Below are 25,311 nucleotides of genomic sequence, written 5' to 3' on the forward strand. Positions count from 1 at the left end.
TTCTATAAAGCAGTCTTTTTTTTTTAGCATTAAAGTCTTTGGCGTGACTCGGTTGGGGTTACAACCTCTGCCTCACTCAAGGCTGACACTTAACTATTAGGCCAATGAATCTGGTCATATAGGATAAGTTTCATTACAAGGAAATTCAACGCAACGGATGCCATTAGGCCCATTAAGCATGCACATTGGTTGCCGACCTAAAGTTATTTGTCTTTTTGAAATGCTGAGCATCATGCAAGCAGCATGTATCAATTTTAAAGTCTTTGGCATGACCCAGCCAGGATTCGAAATGCTGACTTACCAGACTCAGAGTGGATGCTCTAATCATTGTGACGCATAGCCTGAGTGAGTGCAGAAGCTAAAGTAAAATTGTAATGGCTATGTGCACAAAATAAGTACAGAAGAGACTTTCAGCAGAATGGACAGTTGCAGGACCAGTGGCTGCAACCTTGGAGTAAATAGAAGAGTTACGACGGGAGGAACGCAACGGTATTTCACCAGGTAATTAATATATATATTTTCTCCCGAGAAAGGTAGTGGCAGCAAAAAAGCAGATAGGTTAAAACTGGAATTAGATAGGTACCTAGAAGCATAAGGATAAAGGGGCTGTTGCTTGTGTAATGGCATGTATATTTACAGTACTGGTACATCATAGCTTCGGTATGGAGGGATGATTATATATATATAAGGGTGGGCCATAAGTAGCCATACATAGGGTTTTTAAAAGTGGTCGCAGACATACAGCCACAGATGAAGATACAACGGACAGAATACGAACAAAGCTTACACGGAGTCCCCTAAAAAGTACACGACGGTTGTCTGCAGAAAGCGGTGTCAGCAGATCGAGTATCAGGTGCATTTTGAAAGCAAACAAATGGCATCCATACAAATTGCATATGGCGCAGCATCTGAGTGAAGACGACCCGGATAGACGGATGGAATTTTGTGAATGGGCATTAAGCAAATTTAATGATGACGCAAATTTCTCATCTGGGATCTTGTTTACCGATGAAGCCAATTTTTACGTCAATGGAGAGGTTAATCGGCAAAACTTACGTTATTGGAGTAATTTCATAAAAGTGTTTATTTTCCCTATGTATGGTTACTTTTGGCCCACCCTGGTATATATATATATATATATATATATATATATATATATATATATATATATATATATATATATATATATATATATATATATATATATATATATATATACAGACTTGGCATTTAATATGGAATATTTTTTTGTGGGGGTGAACTTACTTTTCAAGATGTCTTAGAACCAAAAGTTCATTGGAATTATGTTGAAACTATTCGAGATTTTGTTAATGTGACCTTTAAAAGAAACAAAAACCACATTTGACATTTCGAAACAAATAAATTGATCCTTGAAAGTGATGTAAACTGATATCGAACTAAATTCATGGACAGTACTGTGTTAAACTTCTGTACGTTTTCCAGAAGTATCTCTTTATTTTGCACATTAGCCAAAAAATTTTTTTAACAAAAACAAAGGTTTAATTACGACTGGGATTACAGACAGTAAAATTACAGTTCAGTACTTCGTGTAACCCCCACGAGCATTCAGGAGAGCATGTACACGTTGAGGCATGCTGTTCACAAGATTTGCCAAGGTTTGGACAGGAATCGCTTGCCATGCAGTGACAATAGCCTGCTGCAATTCACACACAGAGGTCGGCTGCTGGTCCAAGTGGTCGATTTGACGCGTTAATTCTGCCCACAAGTTCTCTATCGGATTCATATCCGGGGACATGGCAGGCCACTCCATATGCTCTACACCACGGTCAGCAAGAAAGTGTTGGATCATGCGAGCACAATGAGGCCGTGCATTGTCATCTTGGAAGAAAAGTTTCCTCGAAAGGCTGCACGAGCAAATGGAAGCAATGTTTCTTCCAGAATGGCCCTGTACTTGAACTGGTTCAGGTTTCCATTCAGAACAACCAGGTCAGTTTTGCCCCCTGCATGAAAAGCAGCCCAAACGGTCACCCCACCACCTCCAGCATGGACTCTTGGCACTATACAATCTTTGTTGTAGGCTTCATGCACTTGTCTGCGCACTCGGACGCGGCCATCTTGACGATGGACCAGTAATTTAGACTCGTCACTGAAGATCACGTGATTCCAGTGTCCTGGCTGCCATTGACGGTGCTCTCTGGCCCACTGCAATCGGCGTTGGCGGTGTTGTCTGGTCAGGCGTGGCTTTCTCAGGGGACGCCTGGCACGATAGCCTGCTTGAACCAGTCGTTGGTTGACTAGCCTTCTGGATACAGGCACATTTGTCAGTTGCTGCCACTCAGCCCTAAGCCGATTAGCTGACTTGGTACGGCCATTGCGGACTAACCGGTGCAGCTGGCGATCATCCCTCCTTGTGGTTCTGCGGGGACGTCCTGGCCTCGGTATTGGAGTAGGGACACCCCTCTGAGCATTTCGTTTCAGGATCTTTGACACCTGACCTTGAGTGATGCTATACTGCCGAGCAATAGCACGCTGTTTCATGCTGTAATTTCGTAAAGCCACCACTCCATGACAAACAGCATTGTCGAGTTGACGGACCATCTCCAGAGGAAGCGGCAATAACTTTTGGAGACGTGCAGCAGTTGTTTTCCACTCACGCAACAACCCTTGTATACCCGACTGTGAAGCCAATCATCAAATGCACCTGTCCGTACATTTTGCCACGCTACCTGTGATATAATCCTGTTGTTGACTTCTTGCTGCGACAGACAATCAGTTAACATGGTTCTTTTAACAAATAAATCACCAAAGTGTAAAAGAAACTCACCAGATTGATATACTGAGTTAAGAAAGTAAACCCAAGTCAAGAAGAAAAAAAATATTCCTTATTAAATGCGAAGTCTGTATTTATATATTGTTGTGGATATGAGGATTGTGTTTTTTTATTGTTTTATTGTGGACCCTCCTTCCTCCAGTTGTGTATAAAGGTCAAAAGGGCGTCCCGTAATTAGGTCATAAACAATCATGTTTAGCCAATCATAGATTTCCTGCTTGTTGGTAGTTATTTCCTTATTCTGTGTATTAGGCTAAGGATTTGTCTTTCATTAATTGATACTCCATTGCACCGAATTCAAACAGATATATCCCCTTTCATTTTCATTTAATAAAGCCTCCATTGCCAACTGCATTCACCACGACTCCATTAGCCACGAGGTAGGCTTGGAGAAGAAGGGGGAGGAGCCGGCGAATCCTGGGCGTGCCCGCCCATCGTCATTAAGGGTGGAGCCAGAGGGCCCGTGCCGACCAATCAGGGCCGAGGTGAGCTCACCGATGGGCGACTGGGCGTGTCCTGGAGGCCGGTGGCTTGATCGCCGGCGGGGTTATAAAAAGCGCATGCGGAAGCCTTTGAAGGGAGTGATGAGAAGGAGTCGAAGGAGGTTGCAGTTGCAAGAAGTGCGCCAGAGACGCCAGAGGAGTCCAAGTCCAGAAGTGCAAAAGGAGAGTCAGAGATACGGCAGAAGTGCCAAGTGCCAAGTGCGAAGTGCCAAGAAAGAGTTGGCTCCACCAGCAGTTTGGCTCCACCAGCAGTTTGGCTCCACCAGTAGTTTGGCTCCACCAGCAGTTCGGCTCCACCAGCAGTTTGGCTCCACCAGTAGTTTTGGCTCCACCAGCAGCTTTGACTCCGCCAGGGTGCACGTATCGCGGCAGCCCGCACGACCGCAGCTAGGGCGTTGACGGCGGCTGCTGGACGTGCCGATCGAGGAAGGGCGGCGGCTGCTGACTCCCGGGCCGACCGTGCTCCGGTTCGAGCGGAGCGTTCCTCTCCTTCCAGTCCTTCCATTCCTGCCTGCAATTTCCCCATTCGTGTGAGTCCGTCTTTTGTTTGTTCTGTCCAGGGTATAAGTTAAGCCTGTGTAGATAAGCTAGCATTTCACTGTGTCTCCTTGATTCCTTCTGTCATTATTTTATTATCTTTCCTTCTTCCTTGGTTATTTTGGTCCTGTAAATAGTAATAAATAATAGTCGTATTTCCAACCTTTTGCCTTCGTCTTCCTCTTCTTCACATCCGTGTCGCCTTTGTCTTTTCCCTCATTGAATATCTGTGGCACGATTTGGCCAACGTTCAGAATCGGGTCTAGTCATTGTTAACGGTTCGGGCCGCGGCGCCATCCGCTCGGCAAATTAACATCTTATCCGCGGTCCGTAACAATTGGTGCCTGGGAGTGAGATTCGGACCTGAAGCGCGAATAGCGCGCTCAAAATTACGGGTCGCCAAACAATTTTGTTTTATTTTTTAAAATCTTAAATTTGGAAATCGTGCCATGGCTAGTCAAGGCAGCGGGATGCCGGTGGGGGAACTAGAAGAGGGGTTAGGGGTAACCCAGGACCAGAGGGAGGCAAAGGAGGAGAGCAATGGTGAGGTGGTTGAGGAGGTGTCAGGTGCACAAAATGGCGCCCTCGCGCACGTGGTTACAGCGGCACCAAATGTAGCGGCGCCCGTGACCGTAGCAGCACCGGTGGATTTGAACCTTTTTAAAAACAACAAGAACCACGGTGCCCGAAAAAGGCCAACCCCCGCCTTGCGGGGAAAACTGGCCTCTAAACGGTGGTTTTTTTTTTTTTTAATGATGCAAATGGAGGCCCTTATGGCCAAGAATAGTGAGCAATTGGGAAACCAAATCGTAGGGTTGGAAAGCAGAATGAGGGACGAAGCGAGGGGTACTACTGAGCAATTAAGAGACGGGTTAAACAATATGGGGAATAAATTTGAGGGGTTAGACAACGGGATAAAAAGAGGTAAAGAATGGGTTAACGGGGCTAGAAGATAAGATGGAAGGCAAATTGGGGGAAATAGGGGAGCAATCCGCCCGGGAAATCAAACAGATGGGGAACCAGATAGAGGAGGTGAAAATCGGGTTAGAAGGGAAATTGGATGCTCAGAGGGATGAATTAGAACAGATGAGGGTGGCATCTACCAAAGAGATGGGAGAAATGGGAGAGGAGATCAGACGAGGTGTAAGCGAGGAGGTCTCGGGGGTACGCGAGGAGGTAAAGCGAGGTGAGAAGCGTATGGAGAAAGAGGTGAGGAATAATACGGCTAGGTTACAGGGGGGCATAGCGGGTCTGACAAGGGGAGTAGAACAGCTGACAGTGGGACAGAAAGAACTAGTGGACCAAGTAGAAAAGAACACTGCAATAATCGGGGGGTTAAATGCGACACAAAAAGACATCAAGAACGAATTAATAGCGACAAAGAAGGAATGTCAGATGGTACATGAGGGGTTGACGAAGAGGTTGGAAGAGGTGACAGAAGTAATGGAGACGAAGGACCGAGAGGTGAGGACGCACATAGAAACGGTTAAAGTGGCGTTAGAGGAAGAGATAGAGGGGGCGCACCGGGAAATGAAGGAGGTAAAGGAAAAATTAGAGGAGGTGGAAGAGGGGTGAGTGAAATTAAGAAGAGACGGAGGGAAACTAAGAGAGAAATACAGGAGGAGGTGATGGAATATGTACAAGGTCGGTGCTCAAATCGTGATGGTGTGCTTGCTAACCAAATAAAGAGTTTGCAGGGGGCAGAGGAGGAACGGAGACGAGGTGCCAAGGTGAGTGGCGATATACGCGGAAATGTATATGGTGTGAGGGGAGCTTCAGTCGGCTTGGGGGTTGGTTTGGACCCGGGTGTTCGTGAGAGGCCGTTGGTGAAGTGTGCGACAGGTATGGTGTGCGAAAGAGGAGGTGTGCGAGAATGTCCGACTATGGGGTGTGTGAGGAAAAAGTGCGCGCCGAGGAGTGAGTGTGCTGTCGAGAGTGAGTTGGTCGTAGCGCGTGTGCGAGGGGGCACATGGAAGCGCGTAGTGAGGAGTGTTACAGAGGATGTAACGAGAGAGTGCACACCTGTGGTGAGTGTTATGGAGGGTGTAACGGGAGAGAGTGCGCAAGAGGATGCGCGAGAAAGGTGTATAACGGACGGGTGCATAAGGACAGAGTGCGCGGTCGAGAGTGAGGGTGAATGCGCGACCGAGTGTGGTGGTAAAAGTAGTGAGAGTGACACGGAGCGTGAGTTGGTTGTGGCAGGCGAGAGAGGATGTACACCTGGAATGGAAGGATGCACACCTGGAATGATAGAGCGCGTATGGGAATGCAAACTGGAGTTGGTAGTAAGGCACGTGGTTGGGTGTGCAAGTGAGAGCACACCTGTGGTTGTCACAGAGGAGGTGACCGAGGATGGAGCGCGAAGGTGTGTTGGTGAGGTGTACGAACGGACGAGTGTGTGCCAAGGTGTGCGGTGGTCAGGTGTGTGACAAAGTCTGGGAGCGGAATGCGTGTACCTGGGTGTGTAAGAGAAGGTGCAATGACGAGGAGCATGGGAACGGCTGGATGTATGAGCAAGGAACGGGCTGCGGGGTGTAAGTATGCGAGTGGAGCATCGACGCTAACCGGGTTAGCGGTTAGAACGACGTTTAGCCGAAGCGGGCCCTCGGTGCGTGCTGGGCAGCTTTTCGTGCCGCGGGGATCCGCGGGGATCGTGACCGTGGCGGTTTCGAAAGAACCGCCGTGCGGGATCCATGCCCGGCCGCGCTCTGACCGGCCGCGTCCATGCTCCGCTACGCGGAGCGGGCGGCCCGGTAGGAAGGGTCGTCATGGCGACCCCTTTTTGTTGAGGCGTTCCGGCAGGGCGAGATCGGGCCATTGGACGGCTCTGTGCCGAGATGGTGCGTGGGATCTCGGCCCAGGTAAACCTCCTTCCCTGCACCGGAGGCCGGACGCATCCAGCCGCCGGCACCAAGCAACCCGCATTCATTGCTCGGCTTTGCGAAGCTGGGCTTTAGAGATGAATTGGCGCACCGAGAGGCTCTAGTGAGTAGACGTGTGATGAGGATAGCGTTTTGGACCCGAAATTGAAAAAAGCAAAATTTGATGATTGGCAAAGGATTGGCAGAGTGATGATTGGCAGATGATTGGTAGTGATTGTCAAATTTTTAATTGGCTGGAATTTGGTGAGCAAAATTTATAGTGAAAGATGCCCGATGTGGTGGGATGGCAACTTTGCCATCTCTCACAGCGGGGGCAAAGGAGCACTAGTCTTATGGGGTTTGGCAGTGAAAACTAGCCCAGGAGGGTTAGGATATCGTGTGTAGGGACCTAGAGATGACCTTAGGTAACGTTAAGGTGAGGTAGTGACAATGATACCTGTAGTGGGGACGCAGGTAGATTAGTTTGGATGATAATGACGTGGTATGTGCTTAGTTTAAAGGGAAGACGGGGAGCACTAAGTTAGCAGGGCAACAGGTAGTTCAGATGATGCCGTGTGTGTGGTTAAAAGGTGTGATTGCACAGGTGTGCAACTGAACAGGTGTATGGAGCAGTGTATGAGTGAGTGAAGGTGATTGTGTATTGTGCTGACCAAATGGTCTAGGAAGAGGAGGAGGGTGCAGGTGGCACCAGGTATGATTGCACAGGTGTGCAATGACAGGTGAATGAAGGACAGGTGTATGGAATAAATGGTATGGAGTATTGGAATGGATGGTCGTGGAGTGAGTATGGTGGAAATTGTGGAGTGGAGTGGATGGTGCGAAGGTGTGAATGGGGGAAGAGTGGACCCCCCATCACGGATACCCGGGGCGGGTAGTCTAAGTGTTAGGTAGAGGGTACAGGTAAATTGCGGTTGGAGATTGGCATCTGTGGTGCGGGTGAAAGAATGGTCTTTGGATGGGTGCATTAGTGTTGTGGAAATGGCTGGGCGTGTAGCCTGTGAGTGTGTGTAGTGGTTTGGGCACTCCACCACTGTGAGGATGTCGGCCAGGTGAGGCCGCAGGTGGGCTCTGGGAGCCGGTAGTTGTTGTGGATGGGGCCCGAGGATCCGGAGGACGGACCCGGGTAGCCCAGTGCCAGAGGGCACCAAGGGGTGACAGAACCAGGAGGGGTCTTCCCCAGTTAGTTAGGTTAGGGTGAGGAGCTAGGTAAGCTCGGGTGGCAACTACAGTGGTGGAGGTGTGCAGGTGGGTAGACCTGCTGGGAGAGCTACACGTCACAGCCCAGAAATTGTGCAAGGGCACCGGGAGATGAATCGGGGGAGTGAGACCCCAAATTGAGAAGCACCACAGTTTGGTCAATGGGAATTGGTTTTTAGAACCCATAGTGTAAGTTGGCCAATGGATTGGCAGGGAGAGACCCCGGGTAGTGTAAAGTGTGTTAAAGTCATTTAGAGGATAGTTAGGATTGGAGTCTCCTCGCACCATCTGCATCCACTCACCTGAGGTGACAGGTACTCCACACCATGCCATGTTTTGTTATTTTTTACTGTGCAAATGTTTGGATTGTGAGACGCATCATGACGTGGGTGTGACATTGTGCTTTGTTGTTCCATCTCTTCCTCCTTATGAGGATTGATGACGAATTGGGTGATGGCAAATTTTGGTTAGAGGGATTGTGGTGACGAATTTGGTATAGAGGAAATATGGGGAGACGTGACAGTAGCGACGGATTGGTAATGTGTAGATTTTGTAAATATGGGGTAAGGGCAAGGGTAGTGTAGGTGACAGGGGGGTGACGTACGGTAGGGACGAGCTTTCTCACTTCGCCCTCCGTACGCATTTCGCCTTGCATTGCCTTATTGACGTGTACCCTTGTGACCTTACCCCTCGCTCATTTGTCTTTCCCCTTTTGTCTCCCACATGACCTGTGCGCCATTGGGTGCCGAGGGGAGCGTGCGTGAGTCCTCCATTGTGCGCCCGGAATTCCCAGAACCAGCTGTCTGCATCGATGCACCACATTATGGACCACAGGTCTGTGGCCGAGCACCACTTATGGACCCCATGGGTTGGGGCATGGCCCCTCTGCTGGAACCGGCCATGAGGGCCCGAAATCTTGCTGGCGGACCTTGGCCACAGGGCACCGATGCCCCACAGGTGAACCACACTAGTCGGCCCTGTGGGCCATAAATAAAATAAATAAAAATGGACACATTGGGTGCAAGTTTTAATACAAATAGGCCGCCAGTAAGCAAAGCAAAAGAATGACAACATCTGGAAGACCAAAAATAATAATAACCAGCAGAGGGAGCCGAAGAGCAAGAGATCACCTGCAGGGTTTGGGTTTGTTGGTTTTATTTTATTGATGAACAGTGGTGACTGCACCGATTGGTGCTTGGGTGTGTATTGGTGCGTTTTTGGGTGCTTTAATGGTGCATTGATGCAGAGCAGACTGTCTTCCCCCCAGAAAGAACAATCACAGGTCCTGGGTTAGTTTTGTAAATAAAAATAGCGTCATTGTAAATAATGCTTCCCACCGTCAGTGTATAGTTTGAAGACCATTCCGCAATTCGGTTAACTGTGGGCGTAAGTCTGTTAGGCAGGGTGCAATAGAGCAGCGGGACACATTTATTTATGTTTTTAAACTGTCGCACTCAGGGTCAGGTTAAAAGTAGAGGGAACTACACCTACGTGTCACACTAAATAAAAGTTGTAGGCCCGGGACGTGCCTAAGAGGAGGAGGGTGCAGTGTTGCGGAGATGAGGACTGTATTTTTTTTGATTGTGTGCTGTATTATTATTATTATTGTTTATTCTGCGCCCCCCTACCTCCGGAGCTGTGTAAAGGTGAAAGGGCATCCCATAATTAGTCCACAAGCATACACGTTAGCCAAATAATAGAATACCCCTGTTTGATAGTTATCTCTTATTCTGTGTTTTAGGGTAAGGCTGTGTCTCCCATTAATTGAAGTACTCCATTGCACCAGTGAAAGAGAATAGATCCCCTTTCATTCCCATCCCCAAAATCTCCATTTCCTTTTACATCCCCTTCCGTCATTGCCGGGCCTCGATTGCCAATTACCTCCCCTCCAATAACCGCCATTGACCACGAGGCAGGGTCGGAGAAGAAAGGCGTGTCTCCACCTCGTCATAGAGGGGAAGAGGGGCGTGCCCGCCCGTCGTCATCAAGGGCGGAGCGAGAGGGTCGCGTGACCAACCAGGGCCGAGGTGAGCACACCGATGGGCGTGTCAGGAAGGCCGGCGGCTTGATCGCTGGAGGCGCTATAAAAGGCGCGCACGCAAGAAGCAAGTGAGAGAGTCGTGAGGAGTCAGTCAGTGGAGTCGGTGGTCAGTTGGTTGCGTTGGTTGCGGTGAGGAGTCGGTGGTGGTGGTCAGTTGGTTGCGTTGGTTGCGGTGAGGAGTCGGTGGTAAAGAGTGAGTGGACCAAGAAAGAGTTGAGGGTTTGGACCAGACGAGTCGGACAAGGCCTGGCAAAGCATGCGACGTCCACAGCAGCCACAACAGCAGCTTGGGGGCCTGAACGGCGGTTTGGAGCAGGGCCGTGAAGGAACGGCGGCTGCTAAACGCGCCGGTTGTGCTGCAGGACCCCCTTGGACCTTCCTCTCCCTCCAGCCATCCACCTCCTGCCTTTCCACCCTTCTTGTGTACGTGAGTTTGTTTTGTTTGTTCTGTCCCTGGGTTAATTAAGTCTGTATAAGCTAATAATTGCACTGTGTCTCTGATTCTTCTGTATATTATTTTATTATCTTTCCTTCTCCTTGGTTACTTTGAGCCTGTAAATAGTAGGAATAAATTTAGTAGTATTTCCAACCTTTTTGTCTTCTTCTTCTTCTTCACATCCGTGTCGCCTTTGTCTTTTCCCTATTGAATAGCTGCGGTGCGATCCGGCCAACGTTTGGGTGGAATCGGGTTCTAATCGGGGAATAACTGTTCGGTCGCGGTTGGACCATCCGCTCGGCCCATCATACCATCTAAACCGCGATCAGTAACAATATATATATATATATATATATATATATATATATATATATATATATATATATATATATATATATATATATATATATATATATATATATATATATATATATATACTGTATATATATATATACTGTATATATACTGTATATATATATAGTCAGGGGTTAAATGCTGTGGGTTGAATGTTGAATGCAGTGTTGAACAGGTGGGTCTTTAGTGATGTTTTGAATGTGGTGAGTGAGGAGGAGTCTCTGATGGTGTGAGGTAGTGAGTTCCAGAGGGGGGGAGCAGCGATGGAGAAGGCCCTGTCCCCCCAGGATCTGAATTTGGTCTGGATGGAGGGGGTCAGGAGGTTGGTATCAGCAGAGCGGAGGTTGTGGGTGGGAGTGTGTCTGGAGAGGCGGTCAGCCAGGTAGGATCTATAACCTTCTTTCTTAAGGCCTCAGAGAGCTCTTTTGATCTAGGCATGGATATATATATATATATATATATATATATATATATATATATATATATATATATATATATACAGTAATAAATAATTTTCAGTCACGTGAAAAAGTAAGTACACCCCAACGTTTTCAGTCACGTGAAAAAGTAAGTACACCCCATGTAAAGTTTTGACTTTTTCAACATATTTCAACATACAGCTATTTGATCTTCATTGCAACAATATTGATAGATAAAGGTGATATAATATAACAAATATCATGAAACATTTACATTTTGTAGTCCATTGTATAATTTAAATAAACATAAATGCAAATTTCGCATGTGGAAAAAGTAAGTACACCCCTACATTTATCACTACTTCAAATACCTAAAATTAGAATCAGGTGCACCAGCTCAGGTGCAAATGATTAGAACATCGTTGGAGAGGATCTTGGAGGAACCTGTCTTATTTAAACCTCAGACATTTAGTTTGGTTTGCTCTTTGTTGTTGAAGTGTGTGGCGTCACCATGCCTAGATCAAAAGAGCTCTCTGAGGCCTTAAGAAAGAAGGTTATAGATCCTACCTGGCTGACCTCCTCTCCAGACACACTCCCACCCGCAACCTCCGCTCTGCTGGTACCAACCTCCTGACCCCCTCCATCCGGACCAAATTCAGATCCTGGGGGGACAGGGCCTTCTCCATCGCTGCTCCCACCCTCTGGAACTCACTACCTCACACCATCAGAGACTCCTCCTCACTAACCACATTCAAAACATCACAAAAGACCCACCTGTTCAACACTGCATTCAACATTCAACCCACAGCATTTAACCTCTGACTATCTCCTCTCCTTCTCCCTCCTTTTGCTTTAAATATTTCCCTATTGATTCTTGTCTTTTTGCAATTGTTGCTTTCATGTTTTGTTATGCATTATGTTTTCCACTCTGTCAAAGCGCCTTTGGGCTACTTGAAAAGCGCTATACAAAATAAATGAATTATTATTATTATTATATTATTATTATCGAAGCCTACGAGTTTGGGAAGGGATTTAAAAAGATCTCCAAACAATTTGAAATCAATCATTTGACTGTCCGGAAGATCATCTACAAGTGGAGAAGATTCCAAACAACTGCCAACTTGTTCAGGCCAGGCCGCCCCAGCAAATTCAGCCCGAGAGAAGACCGCAAGATGCTGAAAGATGTCTCCAAGAACCCCAGAATGCCATCACAGGACCTACAGGTAGCTCTTGCCACTGTTGATGTCAAAGTGCACCGAGTCTACCATTAGAAAGAGGCTGCACAAATTTGATCTACATGGGAGGTGTGCCAGGAGGAAACCTTTTCTGTCCAGAAAGAACATCAGGGCAAGACTAAAGTTGCCGATAAACACCAAGGCAAAGACCAGCACTTCTGGAACAATGTGCTCTGGACAGATGAGTCAAAGGTGGAGCTATTTGGCCACAGTACCAGAGACATGTTTGGCGAAAACCAAAGACAGCATTTGACCACAAGAAAATGATACCAACTGTAAAGCATGGTGGTGGAAATATTATGGTTTGGGGCAGCTTTGCTGCATCAGGGCCTGGGCAGCTCACCATCATAGAATCCACGATGAATTCTTCATTGTACCGACTTCCGAATTGTACCGAATGGAGCGACTCTCTGTCGCTCCATTCCTCATCCCTCAGGTCGGCAGTCTGCAGCCTCCTCACTCTCTGCAGACCTGGACAAAATCACAGACTGGGCAAACAAATGGAACATGTCTTTCAATCCTGATAAATCTCACACTCTTACGATGTCTCTCCGAAAAGACCGACTGGAAAACCCTCCCATCCACTTTCTGAATAATCCTCTCCAAGAAGTTCTGTCACTCAAGCTTTTGGGTCTAACTATTTGCCATGATCTTTCCTGGGAAAACCACATTTCAAATCTGGCCTCCAAAGCCAGTCGCCGACTGGGCATCCTCCGTCGTGCGAAGTCCTTCCTTGGCACACCTGAGCTCCTCACCACATACAAGGCTTTCATCCGCAGCTCTATGGAATACTGCTCTCCCCTCTGGTCTGGTGCTCCTGCCTCACACCTAGCCCGTCTTCACGCTGTTGAAACCAAAGCGTTCAGAATCATTGGAATCTCCCGCGATGAAGCTAACTCCAAGGGCCTTTCACTCACTCACCGCAGGCAGGTTGGTGGTCTTTCCGTCTTCTACCGACTCCTCTCTGGCCTTGCCCCCCCAGCCCTCTCTGGGCTCTGTCCCCCAAATATTCCTACAGGTCGCACAAGATCTGCCTGCAACCCTCTTATGGTTAAACTGCCAAAATCAAGACTTTCTGCTCACCTTCACTCCTTCAATTCCTCTTTTCTCCCGCCTCTGGAACAAACTCCCTCACTCTCTTCAATCCCACTCCACCCTCCAAGGCTTTAAAACAGCTGTTCACCACCATCTCTTATCCTCCCCCATCCAAAACCTTGATCTTTTCTACCCCCGCTAATTTCGGTCCCCTTGTGTTTTATACTTCTCCCACCCCCCCCCCCCCCTTCCCACGCCTCCTGCCCCCAAGCCCTCTCCCTCCCACACTTCTCCCTGCTCTCAAATGTTGTGGTTGTGTGCTTCCCCTTCTCTCCCCATCTCGTCTTCCGCTCCCTCTTTTTGTATATTTTGTTTGTCTGGTTGATTTGTTTGTGAAATAAATGTTAGCTCTTTCACGAGCCTCGATTCAGTATACAAAAAAAAACCAAAAAAAAAAAAACCAGAGGGTGCTTGAGGAGAATGTGAAGCCATCATGTCGGAAAGTTGAAGCTCAACCGAAGGTGGACCTTGCAACATGACAATGACCCTAAACATACCAGTAAATCCACCAAGGAATTGCTGAAAAGAAAGAAATGGAGGGTTCTGGAATGGCCAAGTCAAAGCCCGGATATAAATCCCATTGAGATGTTGTGGGGGGATTTGAAACGAGCTGTGCATACAAGAAACCCCTCATACATCGCACAGCTGAAAGAATTCTGCATGGAGGCGTGGGCAAAAATTTCTTCCAGTCGATGTCAGAGACTGGTAGACAGCTATAAGAAACGCCTACTTCAGGTTGTTTCTGTCAAAGGGGGCAATACCACTTATTAGAGACAAGGGTGTACTTACTTTTTCCACATGCGAAATTTGCATTTATGTTTATTTAAATTATACAATGGACTACAAAATGTAAATGTTTCATGATATTTGTTATATTATATCACCTTTATCTATCAATATTGTTGAAATGAAGATCAAATAGCTGTATGTTGAAATATGTTGAAAAAGTCAAAACTTTACATGGGGTGTACTTACTTTTTCACGTGACTGTGTATATGTATGTATGTATGTATGTATGTATGTATGTATGTATAGGTCATTAATACAGGCACATACATAATACAGGCAGTCCCCGGGTTACGAACGAGTTCCGTTTTCAAGTCGGTCTGTAAGTCGAATTTGTATGTAAGTCGGAACAGTTACGCACGGTTCACATCTAGCGTCAATTAGTCAAATGTGGATAAGTTATAAGTTATATGTTTAGCCCGGATCTCGGTATAAGCTGTATTGGTGTCCCCGCCACGAGGGGGCGGTGCATGCAAAGTAGTGCAGGGATTATGGATAAAATTCCTTTGTTTGTCGTTCCCTCTGTCGCCAATCCAGTGTCCATTATGGCAACGCACTCATTTAGACACTTAGATAGGTCCTTGGTGCACACCAGTAATTAAATTCCCTCCCCTTACAATGACTGATCGGAAAAACCATCGGGAAGCGGCTGCATACAACACCACCATGGCACCAAACATCGAGCAAGGCTGGGAGCCACACACAGGAGGACTGTTGATTGGCCAGGGGGAAGGGCGAGCAACACCACAGAGCACCGATTGGCAGAGCAGGGGAGGAAGAGTGATTGGTCCATAGGAGGGACAGAGAACTGCCCCGTGATTGGGGGAAAAGAAGGACTTGTGGTTGGCCACGAGGATGGCATGACATGGGGGGCGGGAAGTACTCGGCCAATGGGAGGACACCAGCACGGTGAGAACATTCTAGAAGACGAGGGTCACCGTATTGGTTGGAGGAAAGGATGGCTGACGTCAGACCACGAGTGATAAAACTGCTGGCTCGCTGGCATTTTGCTCTCTTCCCTTCCCTTCTCTTCTCTTTTCTCTTCTCTCTTCTTCTTCTTCTTCCCCCTCCCCCTCTCTCTCTCTCTCTCTCTCTCTCTCTCTCTCTCTCTCTCTCTCTCTCTCTCTTTTCTCTTACCTTGGCATCATGCATTTTTAACTGTCCCTTCGTTTTGAACCTGTTCTCGCTCGCTGGACGTCGGAAGGACGTTGGAGGGTGATCGTGCGAGCGGGGCCTACCTGACGGCGTACGCTGGCCTAGCAGCGCGGAGCGAAGGTTGTTCGCCCCGAGGACAATGCAGTTCCCACCAACACCGGAGCTGCGGCAAACGAAGCGCTCAGAGCTTCACTGAGCCGACACTACAGCCAGATAAGCTCGCATCCATATCAAATACACGATGGGACAATTATTATTTTATTCACTCTCCCTTTGTCTCGTTTCTGAAGTGAGTTGTGGGGACGTCCCGATTAGGACATTTATTTACCGGCGCATTATTTTCCTGTCCCGCTATTTACTGTAAATAAACCCTTGTATTATTTTCCATTTCTTTTTAAACCCGTTCTCGTTTGAGTTAATCACTTTCCAGGTTGAAGACGCTGGCGCGTGCGAGCCGGGAGGTAAGAGCTACCGCTTCTTCCTCTTCCCTCCTTCCTCCTGCGTAGCATAGTCAAATCCGCAATTGATCGTCGCCTCCATTTAAGTCCGTTTGAGCCATCCGCAATCCTACGGTATTAACCGGGGGATTCGCGTGACAATATGTTGTTTATTGATTTCTGATTGTGACCAGTTTATTATTCCGCAGCTGTACTGGAATACTGGTGTAGCGAGTTGGTTTATGGAGAAAAGTATGTTTTCAGGATCAGCCTCGCTTTACACAGGTATTCTTAGTAATTGCTTTGCATATTTGTTTGTGACATATTTGGTGGCCCTCTTATACTCTGTGGTAGTCGCGCTAAAAATAATGGCACCCTTGCACTTTTTTTTTTTAATAATGCACCATTTCTTCCAGAAAATTGTTGAAATTAAAAAATATTTTGGTATCTACATATGTATTTCTTTGGTTTGCAGTGGAACAAAACAAAAAAGCTGAAATAATTACTAAATCTTAGCTTATTCCACACAGAAATCCTAAAATAGGGACAATATTATTGGCATCTTTTAGAAGTTGTTAGAAATAATTAGATTTCAAGCAGGAGATTCTCCTTTACTTTGGCATTGAACTCACCTGTGGTGAGTTGCAGGTGTCTGCAATATAAAAATCACTTATTCATCCAGTTTGAATAGAGAAAAGGAGCCATTCTGATGTTTTGTGTCATTGTGTGTACCAGCAAGACAATGGGTCTTGCAGCAAGACAATGACCCAAAACACACTTCAAAAAGCACCCAGGAATGGTTCAAGACAAAATGCTGGACTTTTCTGAAGTGGCCAGCAATGAGTCCAGATCTAAATCCCATTGAACAACTGTGGGGAGATCTGAAAACAGCAGTTGGGAGAAGGCACCCTTCAAATCTGGGAGAACTGGAGCAGTTTTCACAAGAAGAGTGGGACAAACTGCCAGTAGAGAGGTGTAGGAAGCTCATTCATGGCTATAGGAAGCGCTTCACTGCAGTTATTTTTTCCAAAGGCTGTGCTACCAAATATTAAGTCTCAGGTGTTAATAATTTTGTCAATGCCATTTTTTTTTAAGTTCCTGATTTGAAAGGATATATTAGGTTCTGAATCAAAAACATAGGGTCTGTAATATTAACAGTGAAATAAAGAATTGTGGAGACCAAATACTATTGTCAATTTCAACTTATTTTTAGAGAAAATTGTGAGTTATTTGAAAAAAGTGCAAGGGTGCCAAAACTTTTGGCCACGACTGTATTTGTATGATGCCTCGTTGTCTAGCTCCTGTATTGTCGTATTTGTGTCAATTTGTGTTGGACATTTTATAATCCATTCATGTGGAACACTATCAGAAGCTTTTTTCTTGTTTATCCACGCCGTGGATAATTTGGTTCTTCTTGTATTGCAATTTTCGAGTTTGGCCTTGTTTAGTCAGAGGTGATCTATTCAGATTTTGGGATGAGGAAGGTTTTTGGGCTACTGTGTGCCACTCATCCAAGGTCTCCTCCCCTTGGATAAGATTGCTGAATGCTGGAGCGTAGTGATTGAGTCGAGCATTTAGTTGCTTTAGCCAGAACTTTTGAATTCCATTGGGACCTGGGCTTTTAAAGTTTGGCATTTTTTGGAGTTTTTTTTTCTTCATTAAATATTCACTCACTTGAGGCATTTCCTTAAGAGTTTAGATGTTGTTGCTTTTTTGTGCATATGAATATGCACATGCTGTATGCCTATCTGGTGTGTGTTTGGGTGTGTGTTTGCTCATATGCATATAGTTGGTGTGTGTGTCTGTGCTTATTTGGTGTATGTTTTATTATATACTGTGTGTATGCTTATATGGTGTGTGTGTGTGTGTGCGTGTTCGTGTGTGTGTGTGTTTACTCCTATGCATATGGAGTATGTATGCTTGTATATGGTGTATGCTTTCTTATATGATGTGTGTATGCTTATGGCATGTGCTTGTATACTTATGGTGTGTGTATGTTTGTTTGCATGCTTATGATGTGTGTTTGTTTATGTCCTCTGGTATCTGTTTGCATTTGGTTGTCGTCCTGAATCGTCCTTTGGTGGCGGAGGTAATCAGCTGTTCCTGTAGGTTTCGTCTGCTGGGTAGTGCACTTCACAGAAAAGACAACCATGAGCACAAAGGAGCTTTCAAAAGACCTCTGGGATAAAGTTGTGGAAAGGCAGAGACCAGGGGATGGATATTTAAAAAATATTTCAAAGGCCTTGAATATCCCTTTAGAGCACAGTCAAGACAATCATTAAGAAATGGACGTGTATGGTACCACTAAGACCCTGCCTAGATCAGGCCGTCCCTCCAAACTGGATGACCAAGCAAGGAGACTGATCAGAGAGGCCACAAATAGGTCAATGGCAACTTGGAAAGAGCTACAGGCCTTTATGGCAAAGACTGGTCACTGTGTGCATGTGACACCATTATCCCAAGCACTCCACAAGTCTGGCCTGTACGGTAGGGTGGCAATAAGGAAGCCATTACTCAAAAAGGCCCACCTTGAGTCCTGTTTGAAATATGCAAAAAACACTCCAGAGATTCTGAAGCCATGTGGAAAAATGTTTTGTGGTCTGACGAAAGCAAGATGGAACTTTTTGGCCTAAATGCAAAACATTACGTTTGGCACAAAAGCAACACAGTACAACACCCAAAGAACACCATCCCTACTGTGAAGCATGTTGGTGGCAGCATCATGTTATGGGGATGTTTCTCATCAGCAGGGACTGGGACACTTGTCAGGACAGAAGGGAGAGTGGATGGAGCAAACCACAGAAAAATCCAAGAGGAAAACCTGTTGCCCTCTGCAATAAAGCTGAAATTGGGGCGGAAGTTCACCTTTCAGCATGACAATGACCCGAAGCACCCAGCCAAAGCTATACTGGAGTGGCTAAGGTACAAAAAGATAAATATCCTTGAGTTGCCCAGTCAGAACCCACATCCAATCAAGTTATTCTAGTTTTGTATTTTGAAGTAATTTTCTGAAATTTGTAGATTTTTTCGCTTGGAAGTTGTGTGTTACGATTTGTAAATAAAAAGTGGAAAAAGTCTGATTTAATGCATTTTAATTCCAGGCTATAAGGCAACAAAAGGTGAAAAATATGAAAGGGGGTGTAGACTTTCTATCGGCACTGTATACATAAAAAATAAAAAATAAACATAAAAACAAATATATATACAGTCACGTGAAAAAGTAAGTACACCCCATGTAAAGTTTTGACTTTTTCAAAATATTTCAACATACAGCTATTTGATCTTCATTTCAACAATATTGATAGATAAAGGTGATATAATATAACAAATATCATGAAACATTTACATTTTGTAGTCGATTGTATAATTTAAATAAACATACATACAAATTTCAAGCATGATTGCTTTTCAGTTGGGAGACCAAACTGGTGAACTCCCCTGCTATGGACCAACCTGGCTCTACGTCATAAAAACACCTCACAGCCATAAAACACGTAATAAAAACACCTCACCACCACGAAAGTAAAAACACCTCACAGCCCTAAAACACGTAATAAAAACACCTCACAGCCATAAAACACGTAATAAAAACACCTCACAGCCACGAAATTAAAAACACCTCACCACCACATCATTTAAAAACACCTCACCACCAAGTAATTCAAAACACCTCACCACCACATAATTCAAAACACCTCATCACCAACTAATTCTAAACACCTCACCACCACGTAATTATAAATACCTCACCACCATCTGATTTAAAAACACCTCACCACCACGTCATTTAAAAACACCTCACCACCACATAATTCAAAATACCTCACCACCACGTGATTCAAAACCACCACAACGTTATTAAAAACACTTCACAACAACGGAAACAAAAGTTTGAGGGAGTCGTTAAGTGAGAACACAGACACTGCCCCAGATATGCAGATATATAGATAAATGACTGTACCCGAGTTGCCGTTTTGTCATGGTTTAAACCAATCATAATTCAAACAATTATTTTGCACAAATGTATTTGTAATATACGTGATATCACATTTTATAAACAATTGAAGTTGAAAAAAAAAAATTCCCAAAAAAATAAAAATTGGAAAACTTTTCAATAAAAATACCCTTAGGACATACCGACGGGAGAGATATGTGCATACCAGAAGTTTGGTACGATTTCACAAAAGTTTGAGAAAGTAGTTCAGTGACAACACAGGACAGACATATATATATAGATACACACACAGTATATATATATACAGTGTATATATATATATATATATATTTTAGAAACAGGAATCAAATTCCTGCGAGGGGCTAAGTGTGAAAAAATCCTGACAATGCGGGGCTCGAACCACGGACTTCCGTTGATAACGTGCCAACAGCCCACTGCGCTATTGAGCCAGCCACAATCTCCTCATATACACATATATATATATATATATATATATATATATATATATATATATATATATATATATATATATATATATATATATATATATATATATATATATATATTATATATATATAATATATATATATATATATATATATACACAATCAACTTCTTCTTTTCTAACAATCAAGAAAGAAAGTTTGTGATTTTTCTTAATCTTCAAAAATATTTTAACCAATGAATAACAATTTTGCTTTAAGCTGTCTTGTCAGTGGTTTGACTCTCCTTACCACTATACTCTACTTTGCAGGAAGATTAACATGATGTAAGACATTTTCAAATGTAACAAGTAAATCTTACCATTGCAGTATTCAAGCTCTATGAGCATGTGGTTTCCATTGAGAAAGTGATTGTAGTAGGAGATGATGTTGGGATGATGGAGCATTGCATGAATGTCAATCTCCTGCACGTCAGTGCGATCTTTATTCGACAGATGAGAAAGATCGATATCTTTCCAAACCACCAATGAATTGTCCTGCACATAGTGAGCAAGAATATTTCAAATTGGATCTTCGACACAACTACATGAAAAATTCCAAAACATATTGTTCAATTCAATTCAATTCAACTTTATTGTCATTGTACAGTGCACAAATACAAGGTAAAACGAAAAGTGAGCTTGCAAGCTCCCAAGATAGGGTGCAAAAGGACATCGAGTGTAAACAATGAAATGTAAACATTGAGTGTAAACAGTTACGATCCAGGTACTATATATATACAGTTACTATACAGGTTTGGTCCGAATTGGTTAGATTTTTTGCAGTATGCCATCCTGATGAGGGCAAATAAGCCGAAATCCGGATTGGCGGCTCTGCTTGATGTTTAGTCGATGGGGACCAAAGAATGAAATCTCTGTCTGTCGACAGAGTGGCCGGCTGAGGCCTCTGGGATGGCGTTGACGCTTTGGTCTAGGACTTCGGTCCACAGGAGATCGGGACAGCGCTTGTCACGTTGTTATGTCATTGATTGTTAAATTTGCATCTACCCTCAGATTATCCATGCCAAATATTTTTCACAACTCACTAATCTCACCAAAGAAAGATGCTTTTCCATACACATGCCAGCCGAGCATGGCCCATATGCTCAGCACGTTACACATTCCCGATTCAACAATCCCGTGGCTCTCTTCCCAAACCAAGAGTCCACAAATCATAACGGATCATCTGTGGAAGGTCACTCTCACACCATCACGTTCCACAGATGCTCCAATGGTTGTCCAGAAGGCTATAACATTCCCTGTCCATTCGGTTCGACCAGCGTCTATAGACCAGCACAGCATGGCAGGTCACCACATGCTGGCTGTCCCAGAGTCTCAGGGAGAGGGTGTCAGGTCACATGCCCGGGCGGTCACCACATCAGGCCCAAGTTGGCTGTCCACCGTGCCACCACCAAAGCACGACCCACAACACCTCCCCCTAGTGGTCCTCAATATACGCCATCCCGGGCCTGTGAGGAACCACCTCGGACCCCCTGGAGGTCTTAACCCCCGCCAGGATACGGTGACCCTGCCAGCCCGAGCCACGCGCTCAGGCGGCGCCCCGATTGACAAGGGACGCCACACTCCAACAGACCCCCCGTGGGGCCCAGGTCGTACCACGATACCCATGGCTGGACCCCATGTCCAAATCTTGCCAGCACAACCCCCCAGCTGGCTGGCATTACCAAATTTACAAAGCGGCAACTTTTGCCCGAGGCCCTCACCAATGAACTCTCCTAGTCCGAATCCCGCAGCCCGGGGACCAACTCCCACCAAGGCTGTTCCAAATCCAATTCCCATTTAAATTTAATTTTAAATTTCCTTTTGAAAATGTTGGCCTCATGTGTCCAATCACCACAGCGGCAGGTAACAACCCCTACCACAGGTTGTTCTGCCCCTCCCTGCAGCTGCTCCAAATTCCCTACGAGGACCAAATTGTTTGAGGCTCGATCTCCCGACTCTCCAAGGTCCAAATCCAGCTCAGAACCAAAACACTCCTCCAACTGGTCATTGAATTTCGGAGCCTCCAATACCCAATCCGTGTGCATGGTGAGGGTCCCCTCGGTCACCTCAACCGCCTCCTCGGACCGACTCACCTCCTCCCCCAAACTCCTTTGGAGCTGGTCAACCTTTACCTCCATGGGACTATCCCAGGTCCCCAGCCACTGGGTCAAATCATTTTCATCATCATCCCCATCAATAATTTGTGGCCCCCACAGGCCTTGCCCAATAAATACCCGGTCCAGCTACATTACTCGGACCCCCCCCCCGCCCCCCCCATTGTTATCCCCTCTTGCCCTGCACAACTGCCCTTATTGCTGCACCACTCCAAATTCATTCCCCTGTTGATGTGTTGCGGCATCCACCCGGCCCCGATAAACCTCTAGGCCACCATGTAACAAACATTCCCCAATTAAATTTTTACCTTCCCCATTCACCTGTAGGCACTCCCCATCAACCTGAAAATTTTCTTCCCTAACTTCCCCAATAACCTCCACACATGCAGTCTCCCATTTTAATTTGATTGCCATTCCCGGCTCCTGAGCCCCATGCACATCTGCATGGGCCGCACAGTCTTCCATTGTCCCACTTAACTCCCCTCGTTCAGATTCATCAATTTTATCGCTCTGGGCATTCAATTCCCCCTTCAATCCATCAATTTTATTTCCCATTCCTTCAATGTGTCCTTCCAATCGATCACTCATTCCCTTCATTCCTTCCCTAAATTCATTCCCCTGGGACTCCATTTTTTTCTAATCGCTCACTCTGAGCCTCCATTTTATTGTTCATTTCTTCCATCTATCCCATCAATTCCCATTTCATTCCATCCATTTTGTTATTCATTTGTCCCATCTGCTCACTCTGAGCATTCATTTTATTTTCCAAACCATTTTTCATTTCCCTCATAAATTGCATTAAAGCCTGGGCATCTATTGGGGCCGTCCCTATGGCGGGGAAAGCTCCATCCCTACGCTGAATTCTACATCCGACTCACCCCCAAGGCTATCCGCACCTTCCATTCTTTCTTCCTCCATCTCGCTCACCTCCTCCTCCATCGAGAGAAGGTCGCTTCCCCGCGCGGCTTTTACCTCAGAAATCGATCTAAATTTAATGACGCACCTTTTGCGTTGTGCAAGCCCAATCGACTATACAAAATTTTCGTCTCGGACTACGAAAATTTTGCGTCCGAATGCCGGGCGCGATGTATGCCCAACCGTGTCGATCTCTCGCAGCGGACAAAAAAAATTGTCCTCGGGCCCAGATCCCACTCCTGACACTACTCACGAATCCCTCGGTTAATACCGTAGGATTGCGGATGGCTCAAACGGACTTAAATGGAGGCGACGATCAATTGCGGATTCGACTATGCTAGGCAGGAGGAAGGAGGGAAGAGGAAGAAGCGGAAGCTCTTACCTCCCGGCTCGCGCGCGCCAGCGTCTTCAACCTGGAAAGTGATTAACTCAAACGAGAACGGGTGTAAAAAGAAATGGAAAATAATACAAGGGTTTATTTACAGTAAATAGCGGGACAGGAAAATAACGCGCCGGTAAATAAATGTCCTAATCGGGACGTCCCCACAACTCACTTCAGAAACGAGACAAAGGGAGAGTGAACAAGTGAATCCTCTTGGATTGCGCTGAGGTTCGGGCATGGAATTTCTAGGAGGAAGTATAATTTGTATGCAATGAAAGTACATGTAATATGGGATCGAGTAAGATCGAGTAAGCTTCACCAGTGCGCGTGCGCGAATTTACGTCACGTCGGCAGCGAGAAGGCGTTCCCCAACAGGAACCAATCAGGAACTGCCACGCCCACTTATATGATCTCAGAATTCCTGTGACAGGAATTAGCGTTACACTGGCTGGAAGTCAATCGCTAAAGGCGCTTCCTCAGCGCCAATAAAATAATAATTGTCCCACCGTGAATTTGACATGGACGCGAGCTTATCTGGCTGTAGTGTCGGGTCAGTCAAGCTCCGAGGGCGTCGTCTAACGCAGCTCCGGTGTTGGCGGGAACCGCCTTGTCCGCGCCGCGAACAACCATGCTCCACGCTGCCAGGTAGGCCCCGCTTGCACGATCGCCCTCCACCGTCCTTCCGACGTCCAGCGAGCGAGAACAGGTTCAAAACGACGGGACAGTCAAACGCACGATGCCAAGGGAAGAGAGAAGAGAACGGGAGGAGAACGGGAAGGAGAACGGGAAGGAGAACGGGAAGGAGAACGAGAACGGGAACGAGAACGGGAAGAGAACGGGAACGAGAACGGGAACGAGAACGGGAAGGAGAACGGGAACGAGAACGGGAACGGGAACGAGAACGGGAACGGGAAAGGGAACGGGAACGGGAACGAGAACGAGAACGGGAACGGGAACGAGAACGGGAACGAGAACGGGAAGAGAACGAGAACGGGAAGAGAACGGGAAGAGAACGAGAACGGGAAGAGAACGGGAAGAGAACGAGAACGGGAAGAGAACGGGAAGAGAATGGGAAGAGAACGAGAACGGGAAGAGAACGGGAAGAGAACGAGAACGGGAAGAGAACGAGAAGAGAACGAGAACGGGAAGAGAACGAGAAGAGAACGAGAACGGGAAGAGAACGGGAAGAGAACGAGAACGGGAAGAGAACGGGAAGAGAACGAGAGAGAAAGAACAAGAGAACGAGAGAACGAGAGAGAGAGAGAGAGAGAGAGAGAGAGAGAGAGACAGGAATGAAAAGGGCCAGGGAAGCACGAGAGGGAGGAGGGAAGAGAGCAAAATGTTGGCGAGCCAGCAGTTTTATCACTCGTGGCCTGACGTCAGCCCTCCTTTCCTCCAACCGGCGGGGTGACCCTCATCTTCGAGAATGTTCTCACCGTGCTGGTGTCCTCCCATTGGCCGAGTGCTTCCCGCCCCCCATGTCATGCCATCCTCGTGGCCAACCACAAGTCCTTCTTTTCCCACAATCACGGGGCAGTTATCTGTCCCTCCTATGGACCAATCACTCTTCCT

General features: G+C 46.2%; 1 protein-coding gene across 2 annotated transcripts in view; it reads right to left on the reverse strand.

Annotated features, from left to right (window-relative positions):
* Positions 1-25,311, reverse strand: part of NEK9 (NIMA related kinase 9) — a 99,467-nt gene that overhangs the window by 69,338 nt on the left and 4,818 nt on the right. For both annotated transcript variants that reach the window (XM_068130018.2, XM_068130021.2), the window contains exon 2: positions 20,649-20,823. In XM_068130018.2, the coding sequence (XP_067986119.2) occupies positions 20,649-20,823 (175 nt within the window). The remainder of the gene's footprint in view (positions 1-20,648; positions 20,824-25,311) is intronic.

Source organism: Myxine glutinosa, chromosome 1, assembly GCF_964187855.1.
Source record: "Myxine glutinosa chromosome 1, kmMyxGlut1.1, whole genome shotgun sequence".
NCBI lineage: Eukaryota > Metazoa > Chordata > Myxini > Myxiniformes > Myxinidae > Myxine > Myxine glutinosa.